The 17865-nt window shown below is 44.4% G+C and overlaps 1 protein-coding gene across 1 annotated transcript; it reads left to right on the top strand.

Moving 5' to 3' along the window:
* The first annotated feature begins 569 nt into the window (after positions 1 to 569).
* LOC129655987 (antigen-presenting glycoprotein CD1d-like) lies at positions 570 to 5224 on the top strand. The gene is made up of 5 exons (XM_055586787.1): positions 570 to 1221; positions 1515 to 1793; positions 2506 to 2784; positions 3542 to 3641; positions 3738 to 5224. The coding sequence occupies exons 1-5, from the start codon at positions 654 to 656 to the stop codon at positions 3757 to 3759; spliced, it is 1248 nt and encodes a 415-aa protein (XP_055442762.1). The 5' UTR covers positions 570 to 653; the 3' UTR covers positions 3760 to 5224.
* The last annotated feature ends 12641 nt before the right edge of the window (positions 5225 to 17865 follow it).

Below are 17865 nucleotides of genomic sequence, written 5' to 3'. Positions count from 1 at the left end.
ACTAGACCACCAGAGACGTCCCTTATTATTTTATCATTAACATGATGTTTGCACTCCTAGACATTTTGGAAAACAAAAAATGTAAAACAAATTAAATCTACCATAGTCCCTTTCTAGAGACATCCATTGCTTGCCTCCCACTCAAAAAACTTTGTTTTTAAAAACATGGTAGACATTATACCATAGATACAACTTTATGTCCTGTTTTAAAACTTAAATAGTAGTTGTAAAGTTTTTTCCACATACTGTCTGTAACTCTCCGTTGGAAAAAGAGAATTAGACAAGCCGGTTGTTAGAAACATGATACTTAAGTGAGTGGCTGTGACCGCGGCTCTTTGCAGCTCAGATACCTAACGAGAGGGACCATCTGGCAGATGAAAAAGGGATCCCTGGACTGAGGGGGTTGGAATAAGTCCCGGGAGAGTCAGAATGGGAGTCCTGCCTGCCTCCAGGCTTAAGAATTGGCCAGCAACAGGGTCAAGTTCAGGCTTTTGGCAGCCCCGGAAACCGGGGTGTGTGGGCGGTCGTTGGGGAAGGACGGAGGAGGTGGGGGGTGGGGCGGAGATTCGAGGTCCGAGAGCAGAGTTAGGAAGTGGGGTGCTGGCTGTTTCTGTTCTTCTGGGGGCTTCCGCAGATTTGGCGGAGTTTTGAGAATGAGTGGAACCGGGCTGAGGGCGGAGAGAGGGAGCCGAGCAGGGAAAGGGGACGACGCTCGCGGCGGGCGGGCGGAGACTGATGCACCTCGAAAAGCCGGGAGCTTGATCCACCAGCCCGAGAACCTGCTACTCCTTGCCTTCAGCTGCTTGGCCCCTGGAGACCGAGCTCGATTCAGAGCCAGCAGACATCAACCTTTCTTCCCAAACCTAACTGTTTCTTTCTTTCTTTTTTCCTTCCTTCTCCCTTCTGTGCTCTCCCTCCCGTTTCCCCGGCTCCTCGGATCTGTATTCTCTCCAGCCCCGCAAACGCCTTTCTCCTTCCAGGGTCTCCAGATCTCCTCGTTTGCCAACCGCAGCTGGACGCGCACAGACAGCCTTGCGTGGCTGGGGGAGCTTCAGCCCTATACTTGGCGCAATGAATCGAACACCATCCGCTTCCTGAAGCCTTGGTCTCGGGGCACATTCAGCGACCAGCAGTGGGAGCAGCTGCAGCATACACTTCTGGTTTATCGCAGCAGCTTCACCAGGGACATCTGGGAATTCGTCGAAAACCTGCACGTCGAATGTGAGCTGAGGGATGGGATCGTGGACAGCTGCCCAGGGGGAGACAGTGGATGCTGAAGCCCAACCGGGAGGTTCTGGCCCCACGTGATTGTCTCCTCTCTCCCTTTTGAGTCCCACTTCTGCCTGAGAGGTCCCAGCTTGAGTCCTCAAAATACCGCTTGTTCATCCTGCTGCAGGTCACCCATTCTCATTTATATGAACTTTGGGGTGCCCAGTATAACCCTCACACCAATTTCTTCAACTGCTTTCAGTCTTCTAAGCTCTTCATAGATCTCTTACCATTACTCTCCTCAGATCCACTTGAGATCCAGATAGCTACAGGATGTGAGTTGCTCCCGAGTAACATCTCAGAAAGCTTCTTCCGTGCAGCATTTCAAGGAAGGGATGTCCTGAGTTTCCAAGGAATGTCTTGGGTGTCAGCCCCAGATGCCCCGCCTTTGATCGAGGAGGTCATCAAGGTGCTCAATCAGGACCAAGGGACCAAGGAAACAGTGCACTGGCTCCTCCATGACATCTGGCCCGAGTTGGTCAGAGGCCTCTTGCAGACCGGGAAGTCCGAGCTGGAGAAACAAGGTCAGCCTGCCTTTTTTACCTCCTGCCCTCCACTCCACTCTGGGGCTCCATCTAGGGTTTTCATTCCAGGGTTCACATCCCTTTAAGCATCACGGGAAGAAGAGGGGATGGATAAGGTGTGAGGGTATTTAAACACTCCACAGACATTAACTAGGTACCTTTTGGGTTCCATGAATTGAATTAAATAAACCCTGGGGGTCAGTCAGGATCTGTGCTTGAGGAGGGAGAGAAGCAGATGAACAGTTAAAGTGGTGTCCTGGTGGCTCAGATGGTATAGAGTCTGCCCACAATGCAGGAGACCTGGGTTTGACCCCTGAGTTGTGAAGATGCCCTGGAGAAGGAAATGGCAACCCCCTCCAGTATTCTTGCCTGAAAAATTCTGTGGACAGAGGAGCCTGGTGGGCTACAGTCCATGGTGTTGCAAAGAGTGAGGCATGACTGAGTGACTAACACTTAGAAACATGCTACATATGTTACAGCTGAACACAGGGTGCCCTGGGAGTACAGAGTAGGGGCATTTACTGGAGACCGGACCAGGGAAGGGAATGGGGATCGGAGAAGGCTTTCCTGGAGAAGCTAATACAAACGGATTGAAACGGTGGGAGTTCATCTTCAGAGGTAGAAATGTAGGACTGATGAGCCTGCCGTGAAGTCCAGAGCCTCTGATGTGGAGTCTTCACTCTAAGATGTCTCATTCTCCTATCGAATACAGTGAAGCCGGAGGCTTGGCTGTCCAGTGGCCCCAGTCCTGGGCCTGGCCGTCTGCTGCTGGTGTGCCACGTCTCAGGATTCTACCCAAAACCCGTGCGGGTGATGTGGATGAGGGGCGAACAGGAGGAGCGTGGCACTCTGCAAGGAGACGTCATGCCCAATGCCGACTCGACTTGGTATCTGCGAGTAACCCTGAATGTGGCGGCTGGGGAGGCAGCTGGCCTGAGTTGCCGAGTGAGGCACAGCAGTCTAGGAGACCAGGACATCATCCTGTACTGGGGTGAGAAGGAACTGGGGCCCAGCTGGGGATGGGAGGAGGTGGTCCTCAAGCACAGAGGGAGAGCCTAGGGAAGGGGAGGAAAATGACACACCTTGGATGGAGGAAATGAAGCCCCAGCCAGGAGTGATAGAAGGAGGGGATTCTCAAAGGGGAGGAACAAGGGTCTGAACTCAACAAGGATTGAGACAAGGTATTCCCTATTCAGGAAAGAACAGACTAAAATCCCCTCAGATCCAGAAATAGGCGGCAAGTACAGAATGCCAGGAAGATTTGTTTTTCAGAGGCGGCAACTGGGGACTTTGAAAGGCAGGGTAACAAAGATAGCTGTGGTTTGTTGAGTGCTTTCTCGGTGTCAGCTGAACACTCTGCGTACAGCAGAGTATGTATGAACAATCATCCCAGCTCTCCTTTGAGCAGGTACTATTGTTTTCATGTTACAGATGAGAAATTGAGGCGAAGCTAGGTCAACCTGTCTGAGTCTCATCATTAGAAAGTGGAAGAGCTGGATTTAGACTCAGGTTTGGACTAGCTGTGAAACTAGTGCCTTCCTCCATATGAGTACTAGCATATGCTGAAGTGAACCGAATTATAGATGCCCAGACCCCAAGAAAACATGGGGCGTCTAAAAACTTCAGAGGAATACAAGTGGTCACATTAAAGAGGATAACAAATAAGCATCTGGCACACTCACATGTGCTTATAGTAGGGGATATATGTAGATTCCCAGACTGAGACACATCCTGTGTCCCCCACACAGATGGGAACCGTGTCTCCAGGGGCTTGATTGTCGCCCTGGTACTACTGGTGTTCGTCCTTCTGTTTGTTGGAGGCTTAGTCTTCTGGTTTAGGAAGCACCGGTAAGTCTCTCCTTTCCATCTCCTCCCTACCTCAACCCCTCTGCCCAGGTTTTCTCCTCTTCCCTTTTCCTTAATGGTCTCTGTTTTCTCTCACAGCCGCTATCAAGATATCCCGTGACTCTCCTCACCACACCTATCTGTCTGGACTTCAGGATCTCAGGGCTTTAGCCCTCAGAATTTGAGGGTTACCTTGAAGAAGCGGAGAACAGGCAGCTCTTTTCACACACTTTGAACATTTTATCTAAGAAGTGTTAAGTATGTTTTTTTTTTTTTTCTTTTAGTATACTGCAAGTGTATATGTCCAAGTAGCTCTGTAAAAAACAGAAGTGCAAACTCAGATACCTCTCAGGGACAAGCAGTTAAAGGCTGCAATGTAACTGTGTGTGGTCATTGTTTGAATGATGGAATATGCAGTCAACTGGAAGATCCTTTTCCTGTTCCAAGGAAGCAAGTGCAACTGTTCCTTGTGAAGTATAAAGTAAGACTTTTGCTTGGCTGCAACCCAACTTTTTTTCAAGAAAAACAGAGGTCTAGCATTATATGTGAACAAGCCTATATTAATGTGTTGATAGAACTTTACATATGTGGGGTGTTGTTGTTCAGTGGCTCAGTCGTATCTGACTCTGCAACCCTATCAGTTCAGTTCAGTTGCTCAGCATACCAGGCTTCCCTGTCCTTCACCATCTTCTGGAGCTTACTCAAACTCATGTCCATTGAGTCAGTGAAGCCATCCAACCATCTCATCCTCTGTCACCCCCTTCTCCTCCTGCCTTCAATCTTTCCTCGCATCAGGGTTTTTTCTAACGAGTCAGCCAAAATATTGGAGCTGCACCTTCGGCATCAGTCCTTCTAATGAATATTTCAGGTTGATTTCCTTTAGGATTGACTGGTTTGATCTCTTTGCAGTCTAAGGGACTCTCAAGAGTCTCCTCCAACACCACAATTCAAAAACATCAATTCTTTGGCACTTACCCTACTTTATGGTCCAACTCTCACATCCATACATGACTACTGGAAAAACCATAGCTTTGACTAGATGGACCTCTGTTGGCGAAGTAACATCTTTACTTTTTAATACGCTGTCTAGGTTTGTCAGAGCATTTCTTCCAAAGAGCAAGCATCTTTTGATTTCATGGCTGCAGTAACCATCTGCAGTGATTCTGTGTGGGAACCATGTTTTACTGATTTCTCAGTAAACCATGTTTTACTGATTCTCCTGGAATTTAATACTCATTCCCTCTTCCTTGCTTGCTCTCCGCCACCCTTAATTTAGACATTCTGACTGACACGTCAGTGTTAGCTAGATGCTGTTCTGTACACAGAACAAACCCCCTTATCTTCAAAGACCTTTCCTTATGACTCTTATATAATTACCTCCAGACCTCCAGGAGGAAGCCTCTTTGATCCCTGAATTCTAGTCTCTGTCTTGCTTTCCTGAGCTTAAAGATTACAAGATAAGTTACCAATAAAATATGTGCTCTGTAGGTTCTTGGGGAGTTGCTTCTCTGAACGCTCTCCCTGTGCTGTCTGTCATAATACTGTGTGTTTGTATTATTCAGTGCGAAACCACCACAATTTTGGAACCCAAGAAAATAAAGTCTGCTGCCTTTTCCACTGTTTCCTCAAGTTTTTACTTCATGTAACTTGATTAAAAGAGGAGAAATCATAGTGTGGGTGTATAATGTAGAAAAAGCTACTTTTGGTAGTGATATTTCTCTCACGTGGTCAGTTGTTTTTTCAAAGTGGATGGAGACAGATTCTGCCACTTATAGCTATTAAATGAGACTATACATGAGCTGGGCTGAACCCATTTGGACAGGCATGAGCGCTAGTGGAGGCCCAGCTGTCTGCTCTATTCTTAGCCTAGATAAAAGAAGCAGGAAACGTTGAGGAACAGCAGCCCTTCCCGATGTGAAGAAATTTGAAGGTCAAGATAAAATCATCTGTAGCTACCAGGGAAGTAGTCACTTGGCACTCAAGGCCCTTGAACATGCAGAAAAATGACTAAGCTTTTGAAGTCTTTGCTTGAGAAAATTAAGAATTGGCATCTTCTGTGTTGGACTTGCAGATAAAATCTAGGATATGTGTGGAAATGCAGCTAGTTTCTAAATCTATAGTTTCCAAACTGGTTTCCTAACCTGTAGCCTCATCACCTGGAAAGTTGCAAATTATGTTAAGCTACTGCCTGCCAATGAGCCCTACTAAATGAGAAATCTTATGAGTGGGGCCCAGTCATCTGTGTTTTATCAAGCCCTCAGGTGATTCTGGGGGCTTCATAGGTGGTCAGTGGTAAAGAATCTGCCTGCCAGTGCAGGCAGTGCAAGAGACGTGGGTTCGATCCCTGGGTCAGGAAGATCCCCTGGAGTAGGAAATGGCAACCCGCTCCAGTATGCTTGCCTAGAAAATTCATTGGACAGAAGATCCTGGTGGGCTACAGTCCCTGGGTCACAAACAGTCATACGTGACTGAAAGACTTGGCACACACATACACACACACACAGAGTTAATTCTGATGTTCAGTTAAAGTTAGAGAATCACTGTTCGTAAGTACTGTACATTGCTATTCAACAGATTCCTCAGAATGCTAAATGAAATGTTGGCTTGAAGTTAGTTAGGGAAGGCCTCCTTAGAGGGAGGGGAAATTGAAGCAGAAAGTAGAGATCCACTGAGGTGAACCAACAAGTGCACTGGATCAGGAGACAAGGATCTCTTTATTCACTCACTTTATTCCTGTGCCAAAAGGAGATACTAATGTCTGTTTTGATCATGCTACAGATTGAATGTCTATGTCCTGTGTCCTCTGTTGAAAACTGAATACCCAAGGTGATGGTTTTAGATGGTGAGTTCTTTGGGAGGAGATTAGACCATGAGGTCTGAGCTCTCATGAATGGGATTAGTGAGTGAACTTATAAAAAAGGGTCCTTATCTATATATATACAGAGAAGGCAATGGCACCCTACTCCGGTACTCTTGCCTGGAAAATCCCATGGATGGAGGAGCCTGGTAGGCTGCAGTCCATGGGGTCGTGAAGAGTTGGACGTGACTGAGCAACTTCGCTTTCACTTTTCACTTTCATGCATTGGAGAAGGAAATGTCAACCCACTCCAATATCTATATATAGCACACATATATAGTTCCCTATATATATAGGGAACTCTACTCAATACACTGTTGTCATATATATGGGAAAAGATCTCAAAAAGAATAATATGTATATGTATAATTAAATCACTTTTCTGTACACCAGAAACTAATGCAACATTGTAAATCAGCTATAAAAGTGAAGTGGCTCAGTCGTGTCCGACTCTTTGAGACCCCATGGACTGCAGCCTCCCAGACTCCTCTGTCCATGGGATTTTCCAGGCAAGAGTACTGGAGTGGGGTGCCATTTCCTTGTCCAGGGGATCTTCCTGACTCGCGGATTGAACCTGGATCTCCCGCATTGCAGGTGGACTCTTTACCCTCTAAGCCACCAGGAAATCCCCAATCAGCTATACTCCAGTATAAATAATTAAAAAGGTCTTTTTCTCCTCTGCCACTTGTGAAGCAAGACACAGCTAGAATATGTGGTCTACGACCCAGGAAGTGGACTCAGTTGATCTGGTAGTTCTCAGCCTCCAGAACTGTGAGAAAAACATTTCTATCGTTTTTAAGCCACTCAGTTTATGGTATTTTGTTATGGTAGCCAAGTGGACAAAGATAGATCATCTTACAAATGCCATGGGAAGCAATGTGTACAAATGGGTGGCACTCCACAATGCTTTTAAAAATATAGCACCTGTTCACAGTTTTTGGTACTATGCTGACTTCAGGGGATGCTCTTCAGCTTAGCTTCCTTGAGCAGTGTCTAGCTTCTGAACAATCCCATTGGTCTTCTACAGTTTTCAGGCATGTGTGTTAATGTCCTTCCTGAAATCTTTTTTGGAATGTGTCAGCATGAATTTACCATAGCTCTGATTCTCTTTTTTTTTTTTTTTCAATCAGGGCTGCTTTTATTTTTTATTTATTTTTATTTTAATTTAATTTAATTTTATTTTTAAACTTTACATAATTGGTTTGTTTTGGAAGTAAATATTTATTCTCCAGGAAACGTTGTCTCCTTCCTTTAAATACTCAGCTTAAAATATCCCAGAAAATCCTTCGAATTCATTTCAAAATGCTTATTCTCTTTATGGATATTGTGTTCCTTATTGAGTACTGTGCTGAAAGTCAATTTATTGACCTTTAAATCATGCTTCATTTCATACTCTGATAATCGGTGAAATTCTTCTAATTATTTCTTCTTGAGAGTTAGCACAATGTTAAACACTTTTTCAGTAGAGCACCCTGGAGAGGTAGTGTTGGAGGGAGGTGCTCTCCTGTAGGTTCCAACTTTTGCAGGTCAGGTCAGCGGAGTGGGTGAGAAGGCACCCTGTGGGGTGCTGCCCAAGCCATGTGCCCAGAGCTTATGGACACTCGGTAACCTTGCAGCTTCAGCCTGGCAATTACCTTCCCATAGAAACCAGCACTCTGAAGGCTTCCTGCCCCTCCCAGTGCCCCATCCTCTCTTCGGATGCTCACATGGCCTATGCTATTAGGTTCATCTTCTGCCCAGAGCTTTCTGCTGAGTTTCGCTCTCTCTTGCTGCCCTCACCAGTGGTCTGGAGAAAGGCTTTCAGCTTGTCTGGTGACTGCAGACCAGCTATGCCCTGAACAAACCTGTGAACTCTTTTGTTACCCAAGAGGCTAAACTGCACCTTCTTTGTCAGCATTATATTAAGGTAATAAAATCAACAAAGAGTTGAATAGAGGAGTAGAATAGAAAGGTAAGAAATAGATATCAGTTTATATTGAAATATATGAGTTTTATTTTATATCACTGGAAAAAATAATGAGTGGGCTGGCTTCTCATCTACAAAAAACAATATTGGAACTCTCCCTCATAAAATAAATCTAAATAAATTCCAGATGTAGTAAAGCCTGAGGTTTTGAAGATTTTTTAAAACCAAAGTATGAATTCAGAAACTATAAAATATACACGTTACAAAATAAAAGTTTGCATGGCAGTAGATGACATAAATCAATTTTAGGTTGGGGGAATGTCTAAACTGCAGAATACAAGTAATGTTAGCTAACATAAATACTGAGAAAAGTATAAATTTATGAGAAAACGTGTAACACTCAAACAATAAATTGGCAAAGACTGAATAGATAAATCATAAAGAGCAAATCTAAAATGGCTAGTAAACATAAGAAAAGATAATCATCCTTATTAATAGTCACAGAAAAGGAAATTAAAGTAAAAATGAAATATGCATTCTATCACAGCAGACTGACAACAATGAAGGAGAGTACCACATATATGATTTTTAAAAGCAGCCTTTTGGGAAGCTATTTGATAAAATCTCTTCACATAAAAAATTTGCAGACTTCTCAATTCAGAAATGCTACTCTTGACACTGTATTTTATTAAAATAAGAGCATCAGAATGTGAGGCTGTATGTTCAAGAATGATTGTTGCTGCTCTTTCATAGGCATGTAGGCGTATATGCATTTTGTTTTGGCAAAACACAGAAGCATACGTTAATTAGGATTAGGTGTACTTGGTTAAAGCATAAACAACTCAAATAAAGGGAGCCAAAACAAAGTAAAAGTTTATTTCTCTTTATATGTATTTTGTTGCAGTAAAAACCTGAAGCTAGCATGAATTAGGATTTGGTACAGTTGCTTAAAGCATAAACAACTCGAATAATGGAGACTGAAACAAAGGAAAAGTTTATTTCTCTTTCACATAATACAAGTCCAGAAGTAGGCACTCAAAGGTTAACATGAAGTTAACAGAAACTCAGGCTTCTTCCACCTCATTGCTCTACTTACTGTCAGGCTTCAACATGAAATGCTACTGTTTTATCAGGATACATTTCTGGGTAGCCTCCTGGAGGAAGGGAAAGACCTCTTCCCTTCTCCTTACTTTAAGGTGAATTCTCAGAAGTAAGACACATCCACGACCCTCTTGCTGCTTCTTGGTAAGTAGTCACAGAAGCACACCAACCAAATTTACAAGTGAAGCTGGGGCATGTATTTAGTTTGGTGATAATGTGCCTAGCTAAATATCCGGTTTTGTCATTAATGAATTTGGGGAGGCACCTAGAAGCCTTTGTTGAGGGCAAACCATAGAACAACATACGACTTCCCTGATAGCTCAGTTGGTAAAGAATCTGCCTGTAATGCAAGAGACCTCGGTTCAATTCCCTGGTCGGGAAGATCTGCTGTAGAAGGGATAGGCTACCCACTCCAGTATAGCATTTCATGTTGAAGCCTGACAGTAAGTAACAGAGCAATGAGGTGGAAGAAACCTGAGTCTCTGTTAAGTTCATGTAGCTATATAGGCTACTGTATAGTCCATAGGGTTGAAAAGAGTTGGACACGACTGAGCAACTTTTACTTTCACAGAACAAGGAGTTAATGAATGAAATAAATCAGATATATTAAAGGTGACTAGGAAGAGCTAAAACAACTTTATGAAGCTTTAAGAATCCTTTATCTTAAATTTTTTTGTTTATTGAAAGAATAAATAATATCTATGTGTCCAGTTCAGTTCAGTTCAGTCGCTCAGTCGTGTCTGACTCTGCAACCACATGAATCACAGCACACCAGGCCTCCCTGTCCATCATCAACTCCTGGAGGTCACTCAAACTCACGTCCATCGAGTCAGTGATGCCATCCAGCCATCTCATCCTCTATCATCCCCTTCTCCTCCTTCCCACAATCCCTCCCAGCATCAGAGTCTTTCCAATGAGTCAACTCTTCGCATGAGGTGGCCAAAGTACTGCAGTTTCAGCTTTAGCGTCATCCCTTCCAAAGAACACCCAGGACCAATCTCCTTTAGAATGGACTGGTTGGATGTCCTTGCAGTCCAAGGGACTCTCAAGAGTCTTCTCCAACACCACAGTTCAAAAGCATCAATTCTTTGGCGCTCAGCTTTCTTCACAGTCCAACTCTCACATCCATACATGATCACTGGAAAAACCATAAGCTTGACTAGACAGACCTTTGTTGGCAAAGTAATGTCTCTGCTTTTTAATATGCTACCTAGGTTGGTCATAGCTTTCCTTCCAAGGACTAAGCGTCTTTTGTAGAGAGATTTAAACGAAATAAAAAAATACAAGTTAGAAGATGAAATGATAAAAATACTATGTTCATTTGGCAGTGTTTTTCCTTTTCTAGTGGTACCTAAAATAATGGTGTGCTTAAACTGATGACGGAGAAGGCAATGGCACCCCACTCCAGTACTCTTGCCTGAAGAATCCCATGGATGGAGGAGTCTGGTAGGCTGCAGTCCCTGGGGTCGCTAGGAGTCGGATACGACTGAGCGACCTTATTTTCACTTTTCACTTTCATGCATTGGAGAAGGAAATGGCAATCCACTCCAGTATTCTTGCCTGGAGAATCCCAGGGACGGAGGGCCTGGTGGGCTGCTGTCTATGGGGTCGCACAGAGTCGGACACAACTAAAGTGACTTAGCAGTAGCAGTAGCAATTTGATGACATCTTTTGTAACATAGTATGATGAATGTTATCATCAGATCAGATCAGATCAGATCAGTTGCTCAGTCGTGTCCGACTCTTGGGACCCCATGAATCGCAGCACGCCAGGCCTCCCTGTCCATCACCAACTTCTGGAGTTCACTCAAACTCATGTCCATCGAGTCAGTGATGCCATCCAGCCATCTCATCCTCTGTCGTCCCCTTCTCCTCTTGCCCCCAATCCCTCCCAGCATCAGAGTCTTTTCCAATGATTCAACTCTTCGCATGAGGTGGACAAAGTACTGGAGTTTCAGCTTTAGCATCAGTCCTTCCAAAGAAATCCCAGGGCTGATATCCTTCAGAATGGACTGGTTGGACCTCTTTGCAGTCCAAGGGATTCTCAAGAGTCTTCTCCAACACCACAGTTCAAAAGCATCAATTCTTCCATGTTTAGCCTTCTTCATAGTCCAACTCTCACATCCATACATGACCACAGGAAAAACCATAGCCTTGACTAGACGAACCTTTGTTGGCAAAATAATGTCTCCGCTTTTTAATATGCTATCTAGGTTGGTCATAACTTTCCTTCCAAGGAGTAAGCGTCTTTTAATTTCATGGCTGAAGTCACCATCTGCATTGATTTTGGAGCCCTGAAAAATAAAGTCTGACACTGTTTCCACTGTTTCCCCGTCTATTTCCCATGAAGTGATGGGACCGGATGCCATGATCTTTGTTTTCTGAGTGTTGAGCTTTAGGCCAACTTTTTCACTCTCCACTTTCACCTTCATCAAGAGGCTTTTTAGTTCATCTTCACTTTCTTCCATAAGGATGGGGTCATCTGCATATCTGAGGTTATTGATATTTCTCCCAGCAATCTTGATTCCAGCTTGTGTTTCTTCCAGTCCTTTCTCATGATGTACTCTACATATAAGTTAAATAAGCAGGGTGACCATATACAGCATTGATGAACTCCTTTCCCTATTTGGAACCAGTCTGTTGTTCCATGTCCAGTTCTAACTGTTGCTTCCTGACCTGCATACAAATTTCTCAAGAGGCAGATCAGATGGTGTGGTATTCCAATCTCTTTCAGAATCTTCCACAGTTTATTGTGATCCACACAATCAAAGGCTTTGGAATAGTCAATAAAGCAGAAATAGATGTTTTTCTGGAACTCTCTCGCTTTTTCCATGATCCAGTGGATATTGGCAATTTGATCTCTGGTTCCTCTGGCTTTTCTCAAACCAGCTTGAACATCAGGAAGTTCACGGTTCACATATTGCTGAAGCCTGGCTTGAGAATTTTAAGCATTACTTTACTAGTGTGTGAGATGAGTGCAATTGTGCAGTAGTTTGAGCATTCTTTGGCATTGCTTTCTTTGGGATTGGAATGGAAACTGACCTTTTCCAGTCCTGTGGCCACTGCTGAGTGTTCCAAATTTGCTGGCATATTGAGTGCAGCACTTTCACAGCATCATCTTTCAGGATTTGGAATAGCTCAACTGGAATTCTATCACGTCCACTAGCTTTGTTCATAGTGATGCTTTCTAAGGCCCACTTGACTTCACATTCCAGGATGTCTGGCTCTAGGTCAGTGATCACACCATCGTGATTATCTGGGTCATGAAGATCTCTTTTGTACAGTTCTTCTGTGTATTCTTGCCATCTCTTCTTAATATCTTCTGCTTCTGTTAGGTCCATGCCATTTCTGTCCTTTATTGAGCCCATCTTTGCATGAAATATTCCTTTAGTATCTCTGATTTTCTTGAAGAGATCTCTAGTCTTTCCCATTCTGTTGTTTTCCTCTATTTCTTTGCATTGGTCTCTGAGGAAGGCTTTCTTATCTCTCCTTGCTCTTCTTTGGACCTCTGCATTCAAATGGGTATATCTTTCTTTTTCTCCTTTGGTTTTCACTTCTCTTCTTTTCACAACTATGTGTAAGGCCTCCCCAGACAGCCATTTAGCATTTTTGCTTTTCTTTTCCATGGGGATGGTCTTGATCCCTGTCTCCTGTACAATGTCACTAACCTCATTCCATAGCTCATCAGGCACTGTATCTATCAGATCTAGGCCCTTAAATCTATTTCCCGCTTCCACTGTATAATCATAAGGGATTTGATTTAGGTCATACCTGAATGGTCTAGCGGTTTTCCCTACTTTCTTCAATTTAAGCCTCAATTTGGCAATAAGGAGTTCATGGTCTGAGCCACAGTCAGCTCCTGTCTTACTTTTGCTGATTGTATAGAGCTTGTCCATTTTTGGCTGCAAAGAATATAATCCATCTGATTTTTGTGTTGACCATCTGGTGATGTCCATGTTTAGAGTCTTCTCTTGTGTTGTTGGAAGAGGGTGTTTGTTATGACCAGTGCATTTTCTTGGCAAAACTCTATTAGTCTTTGCCCTGCTTCATTCCGTAATCCAAGGCCAAATTTGCCTGTTACTCCAGATGTTTCTTGACTTCCTACTTTTGCATTCCTGTCCCCTATAATGAAAAGGACATCTTTTTTGGGTGTTAGTTCTAAAAGGTCTTGTAGGTCTTCATAGCACCGTTCAACTTCAGCTTCTTCAGCGTTACTGGTTGGGGCATAGACTTGGATTACTGTGATATTGAATGGTTTGCCTTGGAAACAAACAGAGATCATTCTGTCGTTTTTGAGATTGTATCCAAGTACTGCATTTCAGACCCTTTTGTTGGCCATGATGGCTACTCCATTTCTTCTGAGGGATTCCTGCCCACAGTAGTAGATATAATGGTCATCTGATTTAAATTCACCCATTCCAGTCCATTTTAGTTCGCTGATTCCTAGAATGTTGTCATTCACTCTTGCTGTCTCTTGTTTGACCACTTCCAGTTTGCCTTAATTCATGGACCTGACATTCCAGGTTCCTATGCAATATTGCTCTTTACAGCATCGGACCTTGCTTCTATCACCAGTCACATGCACAGCTGGGTATTGTTTTTGCTTTGGCTCCATTCATTCATTCTTTCTGGAGTTATTTCTCCACTGATCTCCAGTAGCATATTGGGCACCTACTGACCTGGGGGAGTTTCTCTTTCAGTATCCTATCATTTTGCCTTTTCATACTGTTCATGGGGTTCTCAAGGCAAGAATACTGGAGTGGTTTGCCATTCCCTTCTCCAGTGGACCACATTCTGTCAGATCTCTCCACCATGACCCGCCTGTCTTTGGTTGCCCCACAGGCATGTCTTAGTTTCATTGAGTTAGACAAGGCTGTGGTCCTAGTGTGATTAGATTAACTAGTTTTCTGTGAGTATGGTTTCAGTGTGTCTGCCCTCTGATGCCCTCTTGCAACACCTACCATCTTACTTGGGTTTCTCTTACCTAGGGCGTGGGGTATCTCTTCAAGGCTGCTCCAGCAAAGCGCAGCCAATGCTCCTTACCTTGGACGAGGGGTATCTCCTCACCACCTCCCTTCCTGACCTTCAACTTGGGATAGCTCCTCTAAGCCCTTCTGTGCCTGCCACGGTGCGGAGTTGTTCCTCCCGGCCACCAGCCCTGGCCTCGGGTGTGGGGTAGCTCCTCCCGCCGCCGCCCTTGGCCTCCGGCTTAAGGGCGTGGGGTATCTCCTCCCAGTCGCCGCCCCTGACTTCGGACATGGGGTAACTCTTCTCATCGCGGCCCCTGACCTGGGACGCTGGGTATCTCCTCTCTGCCACCCCCCCAACCTCGGAGGTGGGGTAGCTCCTCTCGGCTGTTCCTGCGCCGTCGCAGTCTGGCACTCTCGGCCGCTGCCCCTGACCTCGGACGTTGGGTAACTCCTCTTGGCTGCCGCCCTTCGGGCATGCGGGCTAAAGTGCAGGCAGCTGCGATGGGCATGGTTATAACAATAACTAGTTAATATGAAATAGTATTATATAAAATAAGGCAACAGAATATAAATCTGATAATGCTGTTGCTGTTGCTAAGTTGCTTCAGTCGTGTCCGCCTCTGTTCAATCCCATAGATGGCAGCCCACAAGGCTCCCCCATTCCTGGTATTCTCCAGGCAGGAACACTGGAGTGGGTCGCCATTTCCTTCTCCAGTGCATGAAAGTGAAAAGTGAAAGTGAAGTCGCTCAGTCGTGTCCAACTCTTAGCGACCCCATGGACTGCAGCCTACCAGGCTCCACCATCCATGGGATTTTTCAGGCAAGAGTACTGGAGTGGGGTGCCATTGCCTTTTCTGAAATTTGATAATAACTGTACCCGAAATTTTGCATAATTTTCCTCTTTGTCATTATCCTAAACAATTCAAATCTTAATACATGGTTGTCCCTTGCTATCACAGCACATCTTTCTTTCTCCTGGTATCTAACTCTTTGGACTATTTGGGCAGCTCCATTCCTCAGCCTCCTGGAACCCATTGACCCATTGTTAGCTTTCCTGGTGTGTGTGTGTGTGTGTGTGTTGGCTCCCTTGCTCAAAAATCTAGTGATCAGTTGCAGTTCACTCTAGAGTTTTTCAAAGTGTGAAAGTGAAAGTTGCTCATTCATGTCTGACTGACTCTTTGTGACTCCTTGGACTGTAGCCTGTTCATGGAATTCTCCAGGCAGGAATACTGGAGTCAGTAGCCATTCCCTTCTCCAGGATACCTTCCAGACCCAGGGATTGAACCCGGGTCCCCTGCATTGCAGTCAGATGCTTTTCCACTTCAGGCAGCAGGGAAGTGTTAGAAAAATACATATATATTTGGGGGAGGGGTACAAATGTTATTTTTTCTTTTGTTTTCCCTATTGGAATCTAGCGAAAAAACCCCACTTTATTCAAAATGCAGAGTGGTTTGCTAAATTTTTATTTCATACCTTTTTTTATGGCAAAGTCTAGGAAGACAAAAACTACATTTCTTAAACTTTTTTGCAGCTAGACTTTGTAATTCAGTTCAGTTCAGTTCAGTCGCTCAGTTGTGTCCGACTCTTTGTGACCCCGTGAACCACAGCACACCAGGCCTCCCTGTCCATCACCAACTTCCAGAGTTCACTCAAACTGATGTCCATCGAGTCGGTGATGCCATCCAGCCATCTCATCCTCTGTCGTCCCTTCTCCTCCTGCCCCCAAACCCTCCCAGCATCAGAGTCTTTTCCAATGACTGAGCTCTTCGCATCAGGTGGCCAAAGTATTGGAGTTAAAGCTTTAGCATCATTTCTTCGAATGAACACCCGGGACTGGTCTCCTTTAGGATGGACTGGTTGGATCTCCTTGCAGTCCAAGGGACTCTCAAGAGTCTTCTCCAACACCACAGTTCAAAAGCATCAATTCTTCTGTGCTCAGCTTTCTTCACAGTCCAACTCTCACATCCATACATGACTACTGGAAAAACCATAGCCTTGACTAGACAGACCTTAGTTGGTAAAGTAATGTCTCCGCTTTTTAGTATGGTACCTAGGTTGTTCATAACTTTCCTTCCAAGGAGTAAGTGTCTTTTAATTTCATGGCTGCAATCACCATCTGCAGTGATTTTGGAGCCCCCCAAAATAAAGTCTGACACTGTTTCCACTGTTTCCCCACCTATTTCCCATGAAGTGATGGGACCGGATACCATGATCTTCATTTTCTGAATGTTGAGGTTTAAGCCAACTTTTTCACTCTCTACTTTCACTTTCATCAAGAGGCTTTAGAGATCGAATTGCCAACATCCGCTGGATTATGGAAAAAGCATGAGAGTTCCAGAGAAACATTTATTTCTGCTTTATTGACTATGCCAAAGCCTTTGACTGTGTGGATCACAAGAAACTGTGGAAAATTCTGAAAGGGATGTGAATACCAGACCACCTGATCTGCCTCTTGAGAAATTTGTATGCATGTCAGGAAGCAACAGTTAGAACTGGACATGGAACAATAGACTGATTCCAAATAGGGAAAGGAGTACGTTAAGGCTGTATATTGTCACCCTGCTTATTTAACTTATAAGCAGAGTACATCATGAGAAACGCTGAACTGGAAGAAACACAAGCTGGAATCAAGATTGCCGTGAGAAATATCAATAACCTCAGATATGCAGGTGACACCACCCTTATGGCAGAAAGTGAAGATGATCTAAAAAGCCTCTTGATGAAGGTCAAAGTGGAGAGTGATAAAGTTGGCTTAAAGCTCAACATTCAGAAAACGAAGATCATGGCATCCGGTCCCATCACTTCATGGGAAATAGGTGGGGAAACAGTGGAAACAGTGTCAGACTTTATTTTTCTGGGCTCCAAAATCACTGCAGATGGTGACTGCAGCCATGAAATTAAAAGACGCTTACTCCTTGGAAGGAAAGTTATGACCAACCTAGATAGCATATTCAAAAGCAGGGACATTACTTTGCCAAGTAAGGTTTGTCTAGTCAAGGCTATGGTTTTTCCTGTGGTCATGTATGGATGTGGGAGTTGGACTGTGAAGAAGGCTGAGTGCTGAAGAATTGATGTTTTGAACTGTGGTGTTGGAGAAGAGTCTTGAGAGTCCCTTGGACTGCAAGGAGATCCAACCGGTCCATTCTGAAGGAGATCAGCCCTGGGATTTCTGTGGAAGGAATGATGCTAAGGCTGAAACTCCAGTACTTTGGCCACCTCATGGGAAGATTTGACTCATAGGAAAAACTCCGATTCTGGGAGGGATTGGGGGCAAGAAGAGAAGAGGCTGGATGGCATCACTGACTCGATGGATGTGAGTCTGAATGAATTCTGGGAGTTGTTGATGGACAGGGAGGCCTGGTGTGCTGCGATTCATGGAGTCATAAAGAGTCG

Source organism: Bubalus kerabau, chromosome 6 (genome assembly GCF_029407905.1).
Source record: "Bubalus kerabau isolate K-KA32 ecotype Philippines breed swamp buffalo chromosome 6, PCC_UOA_SB_1v2, whole genome shotgun sequence".
Taxonomy (NCBI): Eukaryota; Metazoa; Chordata; class Mammalia; order Artiodactyla; family Bovidae; genus Bubalus; species Bubalus kerabau.
Note: the sequence above shows the minus strand (reverse complement) of the source record. Positions and strands in the feature narration are given on the sequence as shown.

What these genes read in the sequence shown, in the direction of transcription:
- LOC129655987 (XM_055586787.1), top strand. Translation starts at nt 654, where the DNA reads ATGAGTGGAACCGGGCTGAGGGCGGAGAGAGGGAGCCGAGCAGGGAAA. An exon ending in CGAAAACCTGCACGTCGAAT is followed by an intron (nt 1,222 to 1,514) that starts GTGAGCTGAGGG and finishes TACTCTCCTCAG; the next exon opens with ATCCACTTGAGATCCAGATA. An exon ending in GGACATCATCCTGTACTGGG is followed by an intron (nt 2,785 to 3,541) that starts GTGAGAAGGAAC and finishes TCCCCCACACAG; the next exon opens with ATGGGAACCGTGTCTCCAGG.